Source organism: Salmo trutta, chromosome 18 (assembly GCF_901001165.1).
Source record: "Salmo trutta chromosome 18, fSalTru1.1, whole genome shotgun sequence".
Classification (NCBI taxonomy): domain Eukaryota; kingdom Metazoa; phylum Chordata; class Actinopteri; order Salmoniformes; family Salmonidae; genus Salmo; species Salmo trutta.
Window position 1 is genome coordinate 13,247,902 of NC_042974.1, and position 23,435 is coordinate 13,271,336.

A 23,435-nucleotide genomic window follows, 5' to 3' on the forward strand; every position below is an offset into this window, starting at 1 on the left:
CATACCTCAACCAGAAGCCATGGATTACAGGCAACATCTGCACTGAGCTAAAGGCTAGAGCTGCCGCTTTCAAAGAGCGGGACTCTAACCCGGAAGCTTCTAAGAAATACCACTATGCCCTCCAACGAACTATAAAACAGGCAAAGCATCAATACAGAACTAAGACGAATCGTACTACACCGGCTCCGATGCTCGTCGGATGTGGCACGGCTTGCAAACCATTACAGACTATAAAGGGAAGCACAGCTGCTCAGTGACACAAGCCTACCAGACGAGCCAAACTACTTCTATGCTCGCGTCGAGGCAAATAACACTGAAACATGCATGAGAGCACCAGCTGTACCGGAAGACTGTGTGATCACGCTCTCTGCAGCCGATGTGAGTAAGACCTTTAAACAGGTCAACATTCACAAGCCGCAGGGCCAGATGGATTACCAGGACGTGTACTGCAAGCATGCGCTGACCAACTGGCAAGTGTCTTCACCAACATTTCCAAACTCTCCCTGTCCAAGTCTGTAATACCAACATGTTTTAAGCAGACCACCATAGTGCCTGTGCCCAAGAACACTAAGGTAACCTGCCTTAAATGACTACCGACCCGTAGCACTCACGTCTGTAGTCATGAAGTGCTTTGAAAGGCTGGTCATGGCTCACATCAACACCATTAACACCAAACCCTAGACCCACTCCAATTTGCATACCGCCCCAACAGATCCACAGATGACGCAATCTCTATTGCACTCCACACTGCCCTTTCCCACCTGGACAAAAGGAACACCTATGTGAGAATGCTATTCATAGATTACAGCTCAGTGTTCAACACCATAGTGCCCTCAAAGCTCATCAATTAGCTAAGGACCCTGGGACTAAACACCTCCCTCTGCCCCCAGGGGCCCCTCAGGCGTGCGTGCTCAGTCCCCTCATGTACTCCCTGTTCACTCATGACTGCACGGCCAGGCACGACTTCAACACCATCACTAAGTTTGCCGATGACACAACAGTGGTAGGCCTGATCCCCGACAACGACGAGACAGCCTATAGGGAGGAGGTCAGAGACCTGGCCGTGTGGTGCCAGGACAACAATCTCTCCCTCAACATGATCAAGACAAAGGAGATGAATGTGGACTACAGGAAAAAGAGGACCAAGCATGCCCCCATTCTCATCGACGGGGCTGCAGTTGAGCAGGTTGAGAGCTTCAAGTTCCTTGGTGTCCACATCACCAACAAACTAACATGGTCGAAGCACACCAAGACAGTCGTGAAGAGGGCACGAAAAATCCTATTCCTCCCCAGGAGACTGAAAAGATTTGGCATGAGTCTTGAGATCCTCAAAAGGTTCTACAGCTGCACCATTGAGAGCATCCTGACTGGCTGCATCACTGCCTGGTATGGCAACTGCTCGACCTCCGACCGCAAGGCACTACAGAGGGTAGTGCGAACGGCCCAGTACATCACTGGGGCCAAGCTTCCTGCCATCCAGGACCTCTATACCAGGCAGTGTCAGAGGAAGGCCCTAAAAATTGTCAGACTTCAGCCACCCTAGTCATAGACTGTTCTCTCTGCTACCGCACGGTAAGCGGTACCGGAGTGCCAAGTCTAAGTCTAAGAGGCTTCTAAACAGCTTCTACCCCCAAGCCATAAGACTCTTGAACACCTAATCAAATGGCTACCCAACTTTTTGCGTTGCCCCCCATATTTTACACCGCTGCTACTCTCTGTTGTTACCATCTATGCATAGTCACTTTAATAACTCTACCTACATGTTCATATTACCTCAACTAACCGGTACCCCCCTGTATATAGTCTCGCTATTGTTATTTTACTGCTTAATTACTTGTTACTTTTATTTCTTATTCTTATCCGTATTTTTTTAAACTGCATTGTTGGTTAGGGGCTCGTAAGTAAGCATTTCACTGTAAGGTCTACCTGTTGTATACCTGTTGTATTCGGCGCATGTGACTAATAACATTTGATTTGATTTGATATGATGTTTTCCTCATTTCACCCATCTTGTATTTATACACTGTATTCAAAGTAGAGCATTACAATGCGTGCACAATTATTAGGCAAATTGTATTCCTCGGGATTAATTTTATTGTTGAACAAACACAATGCTCTCAGTCAATCCAAAATGTTATTGAACCTCAAACCTGAATGTTTAACAAAGGAAAAGTGAGTTTTGTCTTTCTCAGGGAAATATATAAGTGTGCACAATTATTAGGCAACTATTAGTGTGCAGAATTATTAGGCAACTAAATTACAAAAATAATTTATCTCAACTCACTTGTTTCTTCTCAATTTTTAGAGTAAGTGTAACAGATAACACAAAATGACAATTATATAACATTTTTGGCCTTTCAAAAATGATCAGTGACCAATATAGCCACCCTTATTTTCAATAACTGCCATGAGCCTTCCATCCATGGAGTCTGTCAGTTTCTTGATCTGTTCACAATCAATTTTCGCTGAAGCAGCAACTACAGCCTCCCAAATGCTGTTCAAAAAGGTGTATTGTCTTCCATCACTGTAAATCTCACGTTTGAGAAGGGCCCACAAGTCCTCAATAGGATTTAAGTCAGGTGAGGAAGGGGGCCAGGTCATTATTTAGGCATCTTTGAGGCCCTCTCTGGCTAGCCAAGCAGTGGAGTACTTGGATGCATGTGATGGAGCATTGTCCTACATAAAGATCATGGCCTTCTAGAATGCTGAGGACTTCTTCCTGTACCACTGTTTGACGAAAGAATCTTCCAGAAACTGGCAGTAGGTTTGGGAGTTGAGTTTCCGTCCATCTTCAACCCGAAAAGGTCCAACTAGCTCATTCTCAATGATAGCAGCCCATACCAGTACCCCTCCTTCACCTTGCTGGCACCTGACTCAAAGTGGTGCCCTGTGTCCATTACTGATCCAGCCACGGGCCCATCCCTTTGGTCCATCAAGAGTAATTTTCATTTCATCTGTCCATAAAACCTTTGAAAAATCTGTCTTCAGGTATTTCTTTGCCCAATCTTGACGCTTCAACTTGTGAATCTTATTCAGTGGTGGTCTTGTTTCAGTCTTCTTGACCTTGGCCATGTCTCTGAGCACTTGACACCTTGTACTTCTGAACACTCCAGGTAGGTTGCAGTTCTGGAATACGGTGGCACTGGAGGATAATGGGTTCCTGGTAGTTTGACGTTTAATTCTTCTCAAGTCTTTTGCAGTTAATTTGCGCCTTTTCTTCCCCATGCGTTTTTTGCGCCCCAGTTGACTATTCGCAACAAAACGTTTGAATGTCCGGTGGTCACACCTCAATAGTTTAGCTATTTAAAGAGTGTCGCATCCGTCTGAAAGGCATTTTACATTTTGGGCTTTTCAGTGTCAGTTAAATTTCTTTTTTGGCCCATTTTACCTGAGGTAATGAGGCTGCCTAATAATTATGCACACCTTGATATAAGGTGTTATTCACTTTCGCCACACCCTCCCTCATTACACAAATACATATCACCTGAAAATGATTAAATCCAATAAGCATTCAAGTTTATATGGTTTGGAGTTCGAAAATGTGAATAGAAACAATGATAAGATCAGAATACTCACTTGCCTAATAATTGTGCACGCAGTGTAGGTCTGGGGTATTCAGACTAAGTCATCACTGTTGCCTTTCTCTGTCACTCACAGAGAAACAAGTGGATCATAACTTCCTGCTAGTGAAGACCTGGCCAGCAGCCCAATTACTTTTCAACATCCATCCAGACTTGAGCCTCTTAGAAGTCACAGCTTTACTTCATCTGCCAAGTCCCTCTGTTCTGCTTACAGCTCTATGCACCACGTTTGCAACTCTGGGATACCGTTTGGCTTTTCTGTAGCCGTGCTGTACAGCTACTCTAGCAAATCTATCAGGCCACCGGTATCTCTCCCCCACTCTTTAGGAAGTTATGGAACTTGTCTTGCGGGACCTTCTTCATAGGTGAGTGTGGGCATCAGTGTACATACGTCAAAACATGTTATCTGTACCATCTAGACATCTGTCACATTTATTCTGTTCTCAGTTGAGGTGGTTATTTGTCATGTGGTTTTGTATGGTTGGGCAACACCTCTACACATTGCACCGCCAACACCTCTACACATTGCACGTCCAACACACACACATCTTTGCAATACGAAACAATCACAGAAAAGTGGCCTTAAAATGTCTCAGTCATTAAGTAGGGCCAGCTGCGGGCGGAGAAAAAAAGAGCAGGCTGTCAGACTACAGAACGTTTGAGTGACTCATACAGACGCCAGATGAATTGGCCTAACGGCTCATATAGTTGTGGCTACAAGTGAAAGCATAAGAGGACTTTCCAAATCAACTTGTTTCTTCATATTTCCATTTCAACTGCATAAACTCTCCTTATTGAACTACATTTCTACAATATTGACCTAAGCACAACTGTATATGGATTCTGTTAGTACAATTAAACTATCCACTATTGAGCCATAGTTGGTTGCTCAATCAAGCATTAAGTTGTAATAACTATGTAATTACAAAAATCACAAAGGAAAAGAGCTTCAGAGACAAAACCCGAAACATATCCATTCCAATGTAACAAACACAAAATCCAGCATGTATACCAAATATTCTTTATTTTCCAAAGGTATCAAACTACAGACAAATGGGATCTTTGTCCTGACATGACACTGAATGCAAGCTATTATTTCACCACAGCGCCATCCCCCACAGAGCCCTGAACAGAGATCCTTGAACAGAGATCCTTGAACCTCCACGTTTGCTGGAAGTCATAGCTTACTTGTAAATACACTGAGTGTACAAAACATTCGGAACACCTGCTCTTTCCTTGACATAGACACAACTGTGGGAAGCACTGGAGTCAACATGGGCCTGCATCCCTGTGGAATGCTTTTGACAACTTGTTGAGTCCATGCCATGATGAATTGAGGCTGTTCTGAGGGCAAAAGGGGGTGCAACTCAATATTAATGTTTTGTCCACTCAGTCTACAAGAGTATAGTACACCATGTAATGTGCACTGTTACAAAGACAAGCATTTGAAGAAATGCATCATTGTATAATGCATTTGTATTGAGGATATACAGTACTAGTCAAAAGTTTGGACACACCTTCTCACCTACTCTTCTTTATTTTTACTATTATCTACATTGAGAACAATAGTGAAGACATCAAAACTATGAAATAACACATGGAATCATGTAGTAACCAGAAAAGTGTTAAACAAATCAAAATATATTTAAAATGTTAGATTCTTCAAAGTAGCCACCATTTGCCTTGATGGCAACTTTGTACAACCTTGGCATTCTCTCAACCAGCTTCACCCGGAATGCTTTTTAAAAGTCTTGAAGCAGTTCCCACATATGCTGAGCACTTGTTGGCTGCTTTTCCTTCACTCTGCAGTCCAACTCATGGCACACCATCTCAATTTGGTTGAGGTTGGGTGATTGTGGAGGCCAGGTCATCTGATGTAGCACTCCATCACTCTTATTCTTGGTCAAATAGCCCATACACAGCCTGGAGGTGTGTTGAGTCATTGTCCTGTTAAAAACAAATGATAGTCCCACTAAACACAAAACAGATGGGATGGCATATCTCTTCAGAATGCTGTGGTAGCCATTCTGGTTAAGTGTGCCTTGAATTCTAAATAAACCACAGACAGTGTCACCAGCAAAGCACCCCCACACCATCACACCTCCTCCTCCATGCTTCACGGTGGGAACCACACATGCGGAGATCATCCGTTCACCTACTCTGCATCTCACAAAGACACAACGGATGGATCCAAAAACCTCAAATTTGCACTCATCAGACCAAAGGACAGATTTCCACCTGTCTAATGTCCATTGCTTGTGTTTCTTGGCCCAAACAAGCCTCTTCTTCTTATTGGTGTCCTTTAATAGTGGCTTCTTTGCAGCAATTCGATTTACGCAGTCTCTGAACAGTTGAGATGTGTCTGTTACTTGAACTCTGTGAAGCATTTATTTTGGCTGCAATTTCTGAGGCTGGTAACTCCAATGAACTTATCCTCTGCAGCAGAGGTAACTCTGGGTCTTCCTTTCCTGTGGTGGTTCTCGTGAGAGCCAGTTTCATCATAGCGCTTGATGGTTTTTGCGACTGCACTTGAAGAAACCTTCAAAGTTCTTGAAATGTTTCAGATTTACTGACCTTCATGTCTTAAAGTAATGATGGACTGTTGTTTATCTTCGCTTATTTGAGCTGTTCTTGCCATAATATGGAGTGGGCTTTTACCAAATATTAAAACATTAACTTCTCCATTGTCTGTCTTCCATTATAATTCCCTTTCGGAGGTCCATCACACATCTAAGGAGGTGAACCTGATCATACATTAAACTGTATTGTTTAGCCCAAGGTTTAGTTTTGCATTCTACTGGAAGAGCTATTACAAGGCTTGAGTTACAATGCTTGAAAAACAAATCTCTGAAAGAGGTGACAGTTATCACCATAGAGATCCTATTACATTACTACAGGGGCTATGTCATAAAACCCCAAAGCTACAGAATGGGGTCAAAATGGCAGCCATATTGGTCAGGGAGAAATACAAAACCAGTGTAATTAGAATGAATGGCAGTAGAGGCATAGGAGATGCATGTATCAGAAATAGAATTATAATCAACAGAAAATATTGTCATATAATTATAAATACAGTTTAAACAGGTTTTATACCAACTTTCTGCATAAATAGCCTCCAAAACATATGTAAACAGACCACAAATGTCTCAGATTTTATTTTCTTGGAAAGTTGTGAATGCTTTTATGATACAGTATCAGTACTTGTTGCATTTACAACTTGTCTCAGTCCAATCATCAACTGATTTCAGCCAGTGTACGGCTGTGGATTGACTGCATTGTTTGAATGGAATGTTGGCATATTGGCATTTAATTTGAACAATTAATGGAAAAATTCCTCTAAAACTGGCTGGCTAGCTAGCTAACAAACACACAGTGTAGATAAATTCTACACATTCATTGTTTCACACCATATCTTATCACAGCACTAGCAAACTATAGTTGACCAACTCCCTGACCAAAATGGCTGACATTTGGACCATCTCATGTCCATTTTAGTATTCTAATTCCTAATTCTATGGTTATCATTTTGACATTCTAATAACCTCATCTCTATAGGTTAAATCAGAACACTGTATTGACAGAGATAGACATCACATATGCCACAGTGATAGGAAAATAGGTATTGACAACTTTTTTAAAAACATAATACAAGATTATGGTATTGTTAAGCTTGCTTGGGACAATTAACATACTCTTTCCAGGGTATTGGTTTCAGAAAGATATTGAATGATTTGCTCATAGTCATTAATAACTACCTTACTCTGCTAGCTGTTAAGAGTTAACGTTGACTCAGCTGCAGTCAGCCCTGTACAGAGTAAGGTAGTTAAGAGTTAACGTTGACTCAGCTGCAGTCAGCCCTGTACAGAGTAAGGTAGTTAAGAGTTAACGTTGACTCAGCTGCAGTCAGCCCTGTACAGAGTAAGGTAGTTAAGAGTTAACGTTGACTCAGCCCTGTACAGAGTAAGGTAGTTAAGAGTTAACGTTGACTCAGCTGCAGTCAGCCCTGCATTATCTCAGTATTATTCCAGCCTAATCGTCTGGGGATGTTTCTGCCTGTGGTGGTTATCAAAAAAATCTGAATACCCAGGTTTGCATTCTTTTGCTGACATCCCCCTGTTCTCTCACCTAAACCTCCTGGAAATCAGGTGAACAGGAGTGGACAATAGTTTGATCCATTCCTTATTCTTCCTATAAAGCCTTCACTAAGCACAGCATGGCTTCTATCATGATTCCAATGCACACGTCACACATGTCCAAACAGCACTACATAGGGGATTAGGCCCATTCAATGAAGAAATAATATGTTTGCTATCATGATTGAAATCAAACATGATACCACAGCAGATATTGTAACACCCCAGAGTAATGAAAACATGATACCAGAGCAGATATTGTAACACCCCAGAGTAATGAAAACATGATACCACAGCAGATATTGTAACACCCCAGAGTAATGGAAACATGATACCACAGCAGATATTGTAACACCCCAGAGTAATGAAAACATGATACCACAGCAGATATTGTAACACCCCAGAGTAATGAAAACATGATACCACAGCAGATATTGTAACACCCCAGAGTAATGGAAACATGATACCACAGCAGATATTGTAACACCCCAGAGTAATGGAAACATGATACCACAGCAGATATTGTAACATCCCAGAGTAATGAAAACATGATACCACAGCAGATATTGTAACACCCCAGAGTAATGGAAAAATGATACCACAGCAGATATTGTAACACCCCAGAGTAATGAAAACATGATACCACAGCAGATATTGTAACATCGCAGAGTAATGGAAACATGATACCACAGCAGATATTGTAACACCCCAGAGTAATGGAAACATGATACCACAGCAGATATTGTAACACCCCAGAGTAATGAAAACATGATACCACAGCAGATATTGTAACACCCCAGAGTAATGAAAACATGATACCACAGCAGATATTGTAACACCCCAGAGTAATGAAAACATGATACCCCGGCAGATATTGTAACACCCCAGAGTAATGGCAACATGATACGGCAGATATTGTAACACCCAGGAGTAATGGAAACATGATACGGCAGATATTGTAACACCCCAGAGTAATGAAAACATGTTACCACGGCAGATATTGTAACACCCCAGAGTAATGAAAACATGATACCACAGCAGATATTGTAACACCCCAGAGTAATGGAAACATGATACCACAGCAGATATTGTAACACCCCAGAGTAATGAAAACATGATACCACAGCAGATATTGTAACACCCCAGAGTAATGGAAACATGATACCACAGCAGATATTGTAACACCCCAGAGTAATGAAAACATGATACCACAGCAGATATTGTAACACCCCAGAGTAATGAAAACATGATACAGCAGATATTGTAACACCCCAGAGTAATGGAAACATGATACCACAGCAGATATTGTAACACCCCAGAGTAATGGAAACATGATACCGCAACAGATATTGTAACACCCCAGAGTAATGAAAACATGATACCACAGCAGATATTGTAACACCCCAGAGTAATGGAAACATGATACCACAGCAGATATTGTAACACCCCAGAGTAATGGAAACATGATACCACAGCAGATATTGTAACATCCCAGAGTAATGGAAACATGATACCACAGCAGATATTGTAACACCCCAGAGTAATGAAAACATGATATGGCAGATATTGTAACACCCCAGAGTAATGGAAACTGTGCAGAATAGTGCGATGGGCAAAGTCAACTGACATAAACAGGGATACTGTGTACACATTAAACTGTGTTGTCCATTTCACTGCCTAAATAACAGGTCTAATCTGAATGTCCAAACTGCCTCTTCATATAAAAATCATTATGAACTATAGTCTACAGGTCTGGTTGCATTACGGTTCTCAGTTGTATTTATTCGGACTAAGAAGAAAGGATCTACATTCATACAGTAAACAAAAGATTACAGTGAATATACATATAGTTCATCGTTCACAGTAAAGATATATTGCATTGAAATGTTGAAAACCTTGATTTCAGTTTTGGAGAGAATAATCATCATTCGTTGCTATAAAATAATGCTTAACATTTCAAAACTAACAACCCTAAAGGAGTATTAGTACATGATCTGTGTGACTCTCGAATGGAAAAAGATCAAAACAATTTAACAACATAGAAACGTTGACTCACATAAGTGACGTGCTTGTGTACAACGTGGACGGTAAACAATTGACATGCAAATTAGCCCTATGGGTTGACGTACTGTATGTAATGTAAAAGTCTATAGTTTTCTTCCACTCTCAAACTCCTGGAATAATCATAAAAAAGGCATTTCGTCCCTTTCTCACAGTAGACCAACACATCCACTACATGACCAAAAGTATGTGGACACCTGCTCGTTGAACATCTCATTCCAAAATCATGTTGGTCCTACCTTTGCTGCTATAACAGCCTCCACTCTTCTGGGAAGGCTTTCCACTAGATGTTGGAACATTGCTGCAAGAACTTGCTTCCATTCAGCCACAAGAGCATTAGTGAGGTCGGGCACTGATGTTGGGTGATTAGGCCTGACTCGCAGTCGGCGTTCCAATTCATCCCAAAGGTTTTCAATGGGGTTGAGGTCAGGGCTCTATGCAGGCCAGTCAAGTTCTTCCACACTGATCTTGACAAACCATTTCTGTATGGACCTCGCTTTGTGCATGGGGGCACTGTCATGCTGAAACAGCAAAGGACCTTCCCCAAACTGTTGCCACAAAGTTGGAAGCACAGAATCGTCTTGAATGTCATTGTATGCTATAGCATTAAGTATTCCCTTTACTGGAACTGTCGGACTACCAGTGAGTTAGTGGCAGGTAGCCTAGTGGTTAGAGCGTTGGACTAGTAACCGAAAGGTTGCAAGATTGCATCCCCGAGCTGACAAAGTAAAAATGTGTCGTTGTGCCCCGAACAAGGCAGTTAACCCACTGTTCCTAGGCCGTCATTGAAAATAAGAATTTGTTCTTTACTGACTTGCCTAGTTAAATAAAGGTAAAAAATAAACTCCAGAGAATGTGTTTCCATTGCTCCAGAGTCCAATCGTGGCAAGCTTTACACCACTCCAGCCGATGCTTGGCATTGCGCATGGTGATCTTAGGCTTGTGTGCAGCTGCTTGGGCCATGGAAACCCATTTCATGAAGCTCTCGATATGCTGACGTAGCTTCCTTAAATGGTTGGAAACTTGGTAGTGAGTGTTGAAATCGAGGACAGATGATTTCTACGCTCTTCAGCACTCCGCAGTCCCGTTCTGTGAGCAATGTGTGGCCTACCTTCGCGCCTGAGCTGTTGTTGCTCCTAGACCTTTCCACTTCACAATAACAGCACTTAGTTGACCGGGGAAGCTTTAGAAGGGCAGAAATTTGACGAACTGACGTGTTGGAAAGGTGGCATCCTATAAAGTCACTGAGCTCTTCAGTAAGGCCATTCTACTGCTAATGTTTGTCTATGGAGATTGTGTGCTCGATTTTACACATCTGTCAGCAACGGGTGTGGCTGAAATAGCCAAATCTACTCATTTGAAGGGGTGTCCACATACTTTTGTATATATAGTGTACCTACTAACCACATTTCCATCTATAGTTTTTATGCGAGTAGTCATGCCATATATAAAAAAATCATGACAGCTGTGATAGAAACAGGAATTTTCTGAACAATGATATAAATGCCGACAGATAATTTTTTGTTCGACATTGTGGGATCTTTTTGTGTCAGTAGAATTAATTATGAGAGAAATGGCGGTGGAAACATCTTTATGCGCAACTTTTGATATAATAACCATCATATCGAAGTAGTCACTTGGAGTCACGAGATGATATGCTGTGTGGCCCTCCCACTATGACTCAGGAAACCATGCAGTTTTTTAGGCTACAGATGAAATATGTCATGATGAACTTCACAGGGTTGTGAAAGACCAATGGAGGGAAAATTCACATATTTTCTTTATGTGGATTTTAGAATATTATCATGAAAGTAGCTAGGTTATCCCCAATTGGATGGAAACCTAGCTACTGACATAAATAAATAGGGGACATGTCACATGCATTTGATGCACATAGCTAGAGACTGTGACCCTCATATGAGCTTGGACAGTGTCCTAATGTGTGTCCTAATGTAAACAACAGTTAGAAATTCTCAAAAACATTAGCAGAGCTCAATTTTCTATGTTTCTGAGTGGTTTGTATATTAGACAACAAGCCAAATGAGGCTCTCCAATATGGGCTGAAAGAACAAGCATTAAAATAATGAACTCGCATTATCTGATTACTGCACAGATTATTTTTTTTTACCATTGGCACTGCTAAATCAAAGAGATGGTAAATCCCACATCGGAAAGTTGACTCAATCTCATATGCTAAATGAATCTGAGTTTACATACTGTACACTTACCATGGGAAAGGTCAGAGTAAACCAGGTTAATAAAACAATGATATAACAACATAAGCCCTCCTGGTTATCAAGAGGGCTTCATCTTCCACGGTTGTCCATGTAGAAGCTGTGTCCCCCCAGGATCATGGATATAAGGTAGTGGAAAGTCAATGAAGTCTTTGAGGGAAGTCAGCTCTGTCTCCAGTGCAGCTCACGTTGGTAAAGCAAAAATAGCATGGGGGTCATTGAGGCCTAACCTACACATAACTCAGATACTCCAGACCAGACCTTCGTCCATATTCCAGTCACTGTTTTCCTTACTGCCCCTGAAGTCTGTTAAAGTGCTGACATGGAAGCAGAATTGAAACCCATGTGTTCGTCCTGTCACACAGATCGAGGCTAAACCACGCAACAGTACTTCTTCCACCATGACTTAGAAAGCTTCTTCATCTTGTCTGGAGTCCGTTTTTTCAGTCGATGCTGCTGCTGCTGACTGTCAGAGTGCTGGATGCTGGCCACGATGGCTGCGTCAAACACCTCTTTGAGGTTCTTCTGGGTGAGTGACGAGCACTCCATGTATGACATGGCCCTCATGTCCTCGGCACACTGCTGGGCCTCCTGGGGCACCACAGGCCTCTCTTTGTACTTGGCCAGCTCAATCAGAACATTAACATCCTCCCGCAGGTCTGACTGGGTGCCCACCAGAACCACCGGTGCCTGCGGGCAGTGCCGGCGAATCTCCAGCACCCATTTCTCTGTTACGTTCTGGAAGGAGGAGGGGCTGACGACACTGAAGCACAGCAGGAAGATGTCTGCGTTGGTGTAGCAGAGCGGACGCAGCTTGTCAAACTCATCCTGCAGGGAGGAATGGAGAGGAGAGGGGGGTTCATGACACGACCTGATAACAAGTAGAACCGAGAATGGGCAAGCTCAACTCAGTAGCCCTCCTTGTGAAAAGGTCTTTGAGTACACTTAGAAAAAAAGGTGCCATCTAGACCCTAAAAGGGTTATTTGGCTGTCCCCATAGGAGAACCCTTTGAAGAACCTTTTTTGGTTCCAGGTAGAACCCTTTCCACAGAGGGTTCTACATGGAGCCCAAAAGAGTTCTACCTAAAACCAAAAAGGGTTCTACCTGGAACCAAAAAGGGTTCTCCTATGGGGACAGCCGAATAACCCTTTTTTCTAAGAGTGTAGAGGGTTGACAAGGGCATAGTCATAGCCAAGAGAAGGAAAATCCTGCCCTCATTGGCTATGATGTCACCATGTGCATGGCTGTAACTAGTGGCGCCTCAGCCTGATGACAAAGTGTCTCTGGCAGGCAGGAACACACAATCTGTGTCCACAACCTGACAACCCATGACACCTGTATCAGTTTCAGTTAGCGTGACATGCCGTAGTGTTTCTGATTAGGGACAGCTCTTTCAGCGTAGCCTACAGTTGATTTTAATTTCCTTTAATGTTGCTGACTGACATGCCATTTAGTAATGAAGGTACTGTTCATGCCGACCAGCATATAATACACTAGACTAGCATGAATGCTAAATAGAAAAACTACCAATAGCTAAATTGTAGAGAGAGAGCATTGTTAAATTGCTAGAACATGACTATATTATAGATTTAAATAATTTAACTGAACATAAAATATACACGCAATATGCAACAATTTCAAAGATTTTACTGAGTTACAGTTCATATGAGGAAATTAGGCCCTAATCTATGGATTTGACATGACTGGGCAGGGGTGCAGCCATGGGTGGGCCTTGGAGGGCATAGGTCAACCAACTAGAAAGCCAGGTCCAGCCAATCAGAATCAGTTTTTCCCCACAAAAGGTCTGTATTATAGACAGAAATACTCCTTAGCACCCCCCCCCAACAACGATCCTGCAGGTGAAGAAGCCAGATGTGGAGGTACTGAGCTGGCGTGGTTACACGTGGTCTGTGGTTGTGAGGCCAGGAGGACGTACTGCCAAATTCTCTAAAATGACGGAGGCAGCTTATGGTAGAGAAATTAACATTCAAATATCTGGCAACAGCTCTGGTGGAAATTCCTGCAGTCAGCATGCCAATTGCACATTCCCTCAAAACTTGAGACATCTGTGGCATTGTGTTGTGTAACAAAACTGCATATGGCCTTTTTATTGTCCCTAGCACAAGGTGCACCTGTGTAATTATCCTTTTGTTTAATCAGCGTCTTGATATGCAACACCTGTCAGGTGGATGGATTATCTTGGCAAAGGAGAAATGCTCACTAACAGGGATGTAAACAAATTAGTGCACAAAATTAGAGGGAAACAAGCTTTTTGTGCGTATGGGAAATATCTGGGATTTTATTTCAGCTCATGAAAACAACACTTTATATTTTTGTTTAGTATACATAAGACCATGAACCATAGTCCACACTTTGTCTACCCCTGGAGCAGTGACATCATTTCTATCACCAGCTAAAGAGCCCCTGGGTGGAGCGGTGACATAATTTCTATCACCAGCTAAAAAGCCCCTGGGTGGAGTGGTGACATCATTTATATCACCAGCTAAAGAGCCCCTGGGTGGAGCGGTGACATCATTTATATCATCAGCTAAAGAGCCCCTGGGTGGAGCGGTGACATCATTTATATCACCAGCTAAAGAGCCCCTGGGTGGAGCGGTAACATAATTTATATCACCAGCTAAAGAGCCCCTGGGTGGAGCGGTGACATTTATATCATCAGCTAAAGAGCCCCTGGGTGGAGCGGTGACATCATTTATATCATCAGCTAAAGAGCCCCTGGGTGGAGCGGTGACATCATTTATATCACCAGCTAAAGAGCCCCTGGGTGGAGCGGTGACATCATTTATATCATCAGCTAAAGAGCCCCTGGGTGGAGCGGTGACATCATTTATATCACCAGCTAAAGAGCCCCTGGGTGGAGCGGTGACATCATTTATATCACCAGCTAAAGAGCCCCTGGGTGGAGCGGTGACATCATTTATATCATCAGCTAAAGAGCCCGAGTGGAGCGGTGACATCATTTATATCACCAGCTAAAGAGCCCCTGGGTGGAGCGGTGACATCATTTATATCACCAGCTAAAGAGCCCGAGTGGAGCGGTGACATCCTTTATATCAGGTATAAGTGGCAGCTGGGCCATTGCACTGACGCCAATATGTGTGCTTATCTTCGCTAATGTGTGTTTAGTAATTTTATCTGGCAAACTTATTACACAACGTTCATTTTACGTTTGCATATCTCCAATACATCAGGTTCTAAAGGAGGGAAGATAACGCTGGCATTCCACTGAGACAAACGTGCATTCTATCACTCTCTCTCTCTCTCATCTGTTTCTCTGATACACCCAGCTTGTGTGTACCCATTGCTTCCTGAGATTTTTATAGTGCATTTCCCTCCTCAGAGGGTAGCAGCAAAGGGTCTCCAGATCATTTCTGATTGGCTGGGAGTTAATCAGCGGTATCAGGAACCCAATGAGGTCAACAACATCCCCAGGAAGAGTAGCTGCTGCTTCAGCAACAGCTAATGGGGATCCCAATAAAATACTAAAACATTGACAGTGAGGGATCCTGTATTTGGTATTCAGGCAGTCATCTGCATGCTTAGTAAGCTAAATACGTGGACTCAGTTATGCCCAGAGGAGCAGGGTGACATTGAGCATTGAAAAGGTAATAACTATTATTTTGTTGAATTGGCTCAGCCATTATCTCAGGTGGTGCATGTGCTTTCACTATTATTTTGGGCTGTTTCATGAAAGCAAAATATTCATGCAAACGGAAATGTCATCTTGATTATTTTTCCATATAACCAAGGCTTGCATTGTCTTGTAAAACATTATTTCAAAACAATTGAAAAGATCATTGGTGTCTAATAAAAAGCCCATCACCTCAGAGCCTCGCTGCTCTTTCTGCAAAGAGACAAAGCAGAACCCTATGGAACCACAGAGCTCAGCTTCCAGCCAGGGACTCTCTCTGTGTCTAGACAGAACCGCTCTGGATCTCTCTTTGCCTGCTTTCCTGGGCTGTTTTCCACTGCTGACTCTCTCCAGCCTGCTCTGCTCCTCAGAAACAGACCCATCTCGCTGTGCCGAAGATACCTTTCCTTTCCAGGCTCAGATTCAATTCATTACACTTAGAAAGTTTCCTATTTGTAATCCCCCCAAGCCTGTTACCCCCTCACATGTGGGGGAGACAGCATTTATCTGAGTAACCTCATTTCTGGTGCAGACTCATGACTGGACAAAAACACTGCTGGAGTGCATCAATTTAGACAGAACCCTTATCTTCCCTACACTAGTAGACCATTTGAACCCATTCTGTAAGTGTAGTTGCCTAGTAATGCATAGGGGGTTAGAAGAAGTTTGAGACACTTAGGAACAGAAAAAAGGTCAACTTGTTTATTTTTAACGAATCCTTTACACTTCCAGGATTGTAGTGATCATATGAAACTGTCCTATAGGTGTATTTGAATTACAAACCTGCCCAGCTGTGTCACAAAGCTGCAGTTTAACTGGCTTGCCATCAACTGCCACGACCGCTGAAAGAACAAATACAACAAATTATACATTTAATCAGCCAATATAACAAAGAATAAATTGGTAACCACAATGCAATTAAATACTGTTAAGGCCAGAATAGTGTTGTTATGGACAAACTATTGAGTATAACAATTACTAGTCTTGCTGTTGCCAATATATGGCAGCAGACAGTTGACAGAAATGTTACTCAAAAAAAAAAACGTTAGATTGTTGTAAGCCTGAGGTTGAGTTCAAATATAGAATTAATAGAAAACAATAGCTGTTTTTCAGGTAACACCTGTGCTGTTAAAAGTGCCAGATAAAAACAATTAATTGCATAGCCCAATAGGACCCCAATAGGTCCTAATAGCCTACCCGACTTAAAAAGGCACATATTTGTCAAGTTACCTGAAAAATTATCAAAGGCAGTTGGGACATATTTAGTTGGATATCCATTTGTGGTGTAGCTGACAATCAAGCTCGTCTTGCCAACTGCGCCGTCACCGACAAGCACACACTTCACTTTGCGCTCTCCGCCACCGGGCCGACACTTGGAGCCCGAAAACGACCCTCTGCTCCGAACCCTCGGAGGAGGAACCGGTGGGACCTTCGCCGACACCGCTACAGGTTTATAATCTCCGTCGCCCTGGGGTGGCATCGCCTTGTGGTATCGCCAATGGAACTGTCCAGCAACCAGTTAATCCTAGTTACGCGAAAGCATTCGTTTCCAAGATCAGACATCAACGGGACTTTCACAAGAACTGCCCCTTATCTTCTGTAGTGTTCCATGGCTGGAAAAAGTGTTGCCTTTCTACAAAGACGACGTAGACACCTTGATGTCAATCTCCCATTGTACAGAAATTAATTCCTCAAGCAAGAAATCCAATAGGTGAAAATGTTTCCACCCCGTATGATTAGAAATGTATTTCCCGAATCTTTTCCAAAGTTGTAGTTTGCACTCCCCTCACCTACTCAGACCTATGACTGTAAAAAAAGCTCAGCCTTCTACTCGTGAGCAACATGACATCATCAAACACCACTGAGTCAGAAAAAACATTGCACCACTGACCAATAGCAACAAGCAAGCCCCCCGTAGATTGCAAATATATCCTACTCTGTATGAGGTAGAATTTGATTATTTTTGTATTAGATTATATTATGAACTAATTTCTAAGGCTTCGTCTGTTCAATGGTTTCCAATGCTCTACTATTGATGGTTAAATTGTTACATACATTGGACACAATTCTTACATTTGTATCCCTCAGCCTGTTTGAGCTCACCAACAACACTTCTCTCGGATGAAATGGCTGAGCGATGATACAGTAGCTCAAGTCTGCCATCATGTGGACTGTGACATGAAAGACGCTATATTGAAAATCTCTAAGAACAAATTCTTATTTACAATGACAGCCTACACCAGGAAAACCCTCCCCTAACCCGGACGCCGCTGGGCCAATTGTGCGCCACCCTATGGGACTCTCGATCCCTGGTATCTTTCAAAAAGAGGGTGGTGTCATCTGCAAGCTGACATGATAATATCTGTCAACAATAGAGATCCCTTTTATATCGCTGGATTTAAAAAAAAACTTGTAAGAAGTTGGGTTGCAAGCAGGAAGAGGTAAATCGAAATTGGCCATCCTTGCCTAATTCCTCTTCCAAATCAAATCTAGGAGAAGTGCCATGCTTTAATTTAATGACACTGGTCACATTCATATAAAGATTTTTAATAGTACTACAAAATAATTCCCCAAAACCAAATTTCTCAAGGGAGAGAAATAGAAACTCAAGTTCCACTGTATGAAGGCTTTATAAAAGTTTAAGAATACAATAAAACTATCTTGGAAGATTAGATCAGAATAGTTAATAAGGTCTAACACCAGTCGGATATTATTAGATATATGTCTGTTCCTCATGAAGCCAGATTGGGGAACAGTTGGTAGAGCATGGTGTTTGCAACGCCAGGGTTGTGGGTTCGATTCCCACGGGGGGCCAGTACAATTTTTTTTTGCATGAAATGAAATGTATGCATTCACTACTGTAAGTCGCTCTGGATAAGAGCGTCAGCTAAATGACTAAAATGTAAATGTTCTATAATTGAGCTCAATACTGCCTTCATTATTTTTGCAAATATAGAGGCTAATATTTTGTAGACGTTATTGAGCAGACAGGTTGGACGCCAGTTATCGAGAAGCAAATATTTATTGGGCTTAGGTATTAATGTAATCAGACCTTGAGTCAAACTGGGAGGGAGAGCATTATTTGCAATGCTTTCAGAAAAAAACTCCAACAGAAATGGGGCTAACTGTTGATAAAACGTTTGTAAAACTCAGCAGATATACCATCAGTCCCAGGAGACGTATTATTTGTAAGGTGTTTATTTATTACATTTACATTTAAGTCATTTAGCAGACGCTCTTATCCAGAGCGACTTACAAATTGGTGCATCCACCTTATGATATCCAGTGCACAACCACTTTACAATAGTGCATCTAAATATTTTAGTGGGGGGGGGTTAGAAGGATTACTTTATCCTATCCTAGGTATTCCTTAAAGAGGTGGGGTTTCAGGTGTCTCCAGGTGGTGATTGACTCCGCTGTCCTGGCGTCTAGTGATCTCTTCAACTATAATAATATCACACTGTTCCCTCTCTAAAGTGTTTTAATTGCAAATAGGCGATATGGCAGGAGCGCGAATTACACGGAAGGTTTACCTCCAAAAAGTATTGTTCCACTACGGACATATTTTCAAGTTACAACAGTGACGCACGTTGGAATTTGTTGTGACAGACAGCTAGCCAGCGATTGAAGGAATACGATCAAATCAACGTTACTTGGTAAATAGTCAAATTAACACTATGGCAGAAACAGGGGTTGCTCTTGGCTTTTTGGAGGAGGCCGAACACTGGCGACTACAGAGTCATCAGTTCCCCAGCAAAGTTGGAGGCAAACCTGCATGGTTGAGTCAGTTGGACATCCCAGGTCTTCCTGAGTTAGCATGTGGGAAATGCCAACTTCCTACCGCATTTCTCTTGCAAGTTTACGCTCCAATAACTGGACAGGATAGAAGTTTTCACCGAACTCTTTTTGTATTCTGCTGCAAGACACCAGACTGCTATTCACGAAACGACAGCCGTTGCCTGAAAGGTAAATAGCAGTTAGCAAACTAGCTATTGCATTTCCATCAACATCACACCTATAGTCACATGGTCAGGGAAGGAGAGGGGCACACTAAAAGGCTGGGATTATCCACCAGTGTAACGTTAGCTACTGCGTTGCACAGTTGGAGTGGGGTTTGAATTTGCAAACCTGTTAGAGGGCAAGCACATTACCACAGATGGAACAATGAGACAGATATTTCAACGATTGGATAAGTGTGAAGCATCCGGTTGGCGTTTCCACTCAATACCAAATATGGTGAGAGGAAGCCCAGTGGTCGGCAGTGGAAGATGGAGCCAGATGGATTTTGGCCGACATAATGCCAATTTACTGAACGATGAAACGTTTGACGTCAAGTTTTCTGTTCTCAAAACTATAGTCAAACAGAGTGGACTACGTTTTGTTGATTTTTACCTTTTGCCAAAGTACTTTTTTTTGAAGAAGAAGTGCAAGGGCAAGTTTAGTTATTTCACACGTGCACTTCAGAGTAGGCGTTCCCTAACAGAAAAATGCAGATACATGCTACAACGCACCAATAGGATCTCGCTAGCTCCTGCTTGGCTCTGCTCCTGCTTGGCTCTGCCCCCTCTGACTCGTTTGCTCCATTTTAAAATACCAGGCATTGGTCTTAGGTTAGTTATACAAATCTTTGACACTACCAAAGGCCCAGATCCATTCCTTGGCAAGAGGAAGCTGTTTGGTAGTTGCAAAAAGCTGCTGGGATCCATATCACTATGTGAGCTCTCCTTGTCCAGCTGAGCCTTGAGTGTAGTTATGATGTGCAACATTAGTGATTATATTAATCAGAGGCAGGAATATGCCCCGATCCACATGAACAGGACTGCAGTAGAGTCAGCAATTTTAAGTTCCTTGGCGTCCACATCGCCAAGGACTTAACATGGACCAACACCACCCGTGTCAATATTTCCGAAGGCGGCTGATGAAATTTGGTATGCCACCCCGGGTCCTCTCCAAATACTGCTGCACATTCGAGAGCGTCCTGACCGGTTATATCACAGCCTGGGACAGGGAATTGCTCTGTCCACGACCACAAGGTCTTCCAGCAGGTGGTGAAGACGGCCTAGTACATCACTGGGGCCGTGTTCCCACCCATCGAGGACATCTACTTGAAACAATGCCTGAGGAAGTCCCACATCATCAAGGACCCCACACACCTCAGCCACGAGCTGTTCATTCCCTTACCATTGGGCAGACCGTATTGGAGCATGAGGTCTGATACTAACAGGCTCAGAGACAGTTTCTATCTACAACCCATTAGAGCAGAGACTGCGGAACACTTGAACTGGACTGACTCTTTGCACCTTAGCACACACACCAAATTGGCTGCTAGCAAACGCTTATTTACTATTGCTAATACTGCACAATTTAAACACTTATCCCCCAATTCCCCCTCTTCCCCAATACACAAATATTGGACTATAAATTGTCCCTTCCTGTATTATACTTATGCTAAAATGTTTATTCTATTGAGACATTTACTTTGTTCCTATTCTTTTATTTCTTGTTGCATTGTCCAGAAGGAACCTGCAAGTATGCGTTTCATTAGACGGCGTATACCATATTTATCCTGTACATACTAATAAAACGAATAAAACTTGAAACTAATGACGTTACTCTGCTTTTATTCTGCTCAAGCTGACATTGAGATGACTCTTTTCCAGTATTTCGTAGCCAGTTGCCAAGGAGAAACGACTTTTATCCCTACAATCCTCCATCTGATGAAGACCCCAATTGGACTGAGCGTGACCCCTGCGTCCACGGTTCAGGGGTTAAACTATGCAAGCTCTGTGGCTGTCCTGGTCAAAAAGTTTGCTCTAAATGCCATGCAGTGGCCTACTGCAGCAAAGAACACCAGACCATACACTGGAAACACTGTCACAAGAAAGAGTGTTGCAAACAAGGTAATTATACTGCTACCATAAACTGTCATACTATTTGTAATAATGATGAAAGTGTTTTCTGCCCGCCTGAAAGATAAATATTAAACTTTCAATACATGTTTAGTGCCGTCCAGTGCAGTGCCTTCCCCATTCCTGTTCCCCGAGTTGGAACTGGTCACAGAGCCTGAGGAACATCAGAAAGAAGAGTCTAGTCAAATGGTGGGGGATGCACAGAATAATGTGGAATGCTCCTCAGTTGACGGTAAGAAGTTAGACTGCATTGCATTTACATGCCTAGTCTTTTCAGATCCATTAAGACACCAAAAGGAGAAGGATGAGAGAATATGTTGGCATTGGACCTAGCCTAAATAGGAGTCTATACATGATTACACTTTGTATAAAAGCATGCCTTCTATTTCACAGATTTGGCAGAGACCGAACTTGAAGACATGGCCATGCATGAAACCGAAGATGGCAAAGTGTTCCAAAAGTTTAAACAGACGATTGCATCAGAGCCACATCAGGTAACAACATAACTCTTCAAGCAGAATCCTCAGCCATGAAGAGCATCAGAATTACTCAAATATATATTTGGCCATCGTGTAGATTACTCTGAAATGAATCTTTTTTTAATTTTTTTTTACTTGAAAACAAATCGTGGACAGACGCACATCATTTAGGATGGTATCGTAGCGTCTGTCAAGACTGGGATGCAAAGACTTATCAGGAACTCTGTTCCTGTGCTCATTTTTTTCTGTCACTGATCATTTGGACAAATCATAATTTCACAGGTGTTCACATCTTTAATTTCATACGGGAAGGTGACATTCGGCGAATGCTCTGGCTGAGAGTTTCCATTTAGCTGGGTGGAGATTAATTAGTATATTTTTATACATCTCATGCAATTACACACGATTTTAGTTCTGGGTTTCCTAGATTACTGAAGACCATAATATTGTGTTATTGTAGGTTTTGCGATATTTCAGAGATGGCTCTCCTCTTTGGGTTTCGTCTGAACATGTTCCTATGGAGAAAGGCATCCCGCATTGTTCATGTGGTTCCAGGCGTATCTTCGAATTTCAGGTATTTGCAACAGAAACAGTTTCTATTAAACAAATTCAGGTAGGTCCCTCAATTTCTTTCTGTTTATATCCTAGAGTAAATGTTTTGCAGCGGTCTGCGACTAATGAATACACCCCATATTAAGCCTAATCCTGGACTTAACTTTCAGTGGAGATCTTTGATCCAGGATGGAACTTAATCTGGGTCTGGAAAACCAGACCATAATGTTTCAACGTCTAAGGCTTGCTGTTTATAAATGACAATGTGCTGATAGTGTTTTGCATCACAACAGGTCATGCCCCAGCTACTGAATGATCTGAAAGTGGACAGCCCTGATGCCAGTATAGACTGGGGAACCTTGGCTGTCTACACATGTGCTGACAGCTGTGACCAAGGCAACAAGTACTCTTCTGAATTCATCTGGAAACAAGATTTCACAGAACAGAAATAATTGTATTAAAATCCAAATGTACCTAGTTAAAAAAATATTTAGTGGGCTTTTTGCATCGTTATACTGTCCCTTCATCTCAGTGGCTATTTCCTTTCCTAGAGAAACTATGCATAAACAGCCACAATCTGTTCCATTTCCAATCGCTCATACACTTTGTTTTGAGGAATATAACTTCAGGTTGTTACTCTTTATCACCATCAGCAAAAGACATGTCATTTGTTTTGTCATAGGACTAATAGTTTGCATAGCTTCAACTGGTTAATACATTTCTGTAATGCAATGTCATTTTTTGAGCATTAAAGCACACTTAGCATGTTAATGTCATGTGACATTGAGTCTATTCATTAAACTGGTTATGCTGTCTCAAATCCATGAACAATC

At 42.3% G+C, this 23,435-nt stretch overlaps 2 protein-coding genes across 2 annotated transcripts; one reads left to right on the forward strand and one right to left on the reverse strand.

The window, feature by feature from the left end:
• Nucleotides 1–11,202: 11,202 nt before the first annotated feature.
• Nucleotides 11,203–17,606, reverse strand: LOC115152857 (rho-related GTP-binding protein RhoU). The gene is made up of 3 exons (XM_029697742.1): nucleotides 16,893–17,606; nucleotides 16,446–16,504; nucleotides 11,203–12,837 (listed from the first exon to the last, which is right to left on the reverse strand). The coding sequence occupies exons 1-3, from the start codon at nucleotides 17,140–17,142 to the stop codon at nucleotides 12,382–12,384; spliced, it is 765 nt and encodes a 254-aa protein (XP_029553602.1). The 5' UTR covers nucleotides 17,143–17,606; the 3' UTR covers nucleotides 11,203–12,381.
• Nucleotides 17,607–19,082: 1,476 nt separating this feature from the next.
• pdcd2 (programmed cell death 2) lies at nucleotides 19,083–23,373 on the forward strand. Its single transcript, XM_029697743.1, has 6 exons — nucleotides 19,083–19,628; nucleotides 21,323–21,562; nucleotides 21,666–21,803; nucleotides 21,965–22,065; nucleotides 22,511–22,624; nucleotides 22,896–23,373. Exons 1-6 carry the CDS (start codon nucleotides 19,340–19,342, stop codon nucleotides 23,052–23,054), a joined length of 1,041 nt encoding a protein of 346 aa, XP_029553603.1. The 5' UTR covers nucleotides 19,083–19,339; the 3' UTR covers nucleotides 23,055–23,373.
• The last annotated feature ends 62 nt before the right edge of the window (nucleotides 23,374–23,435 follow it).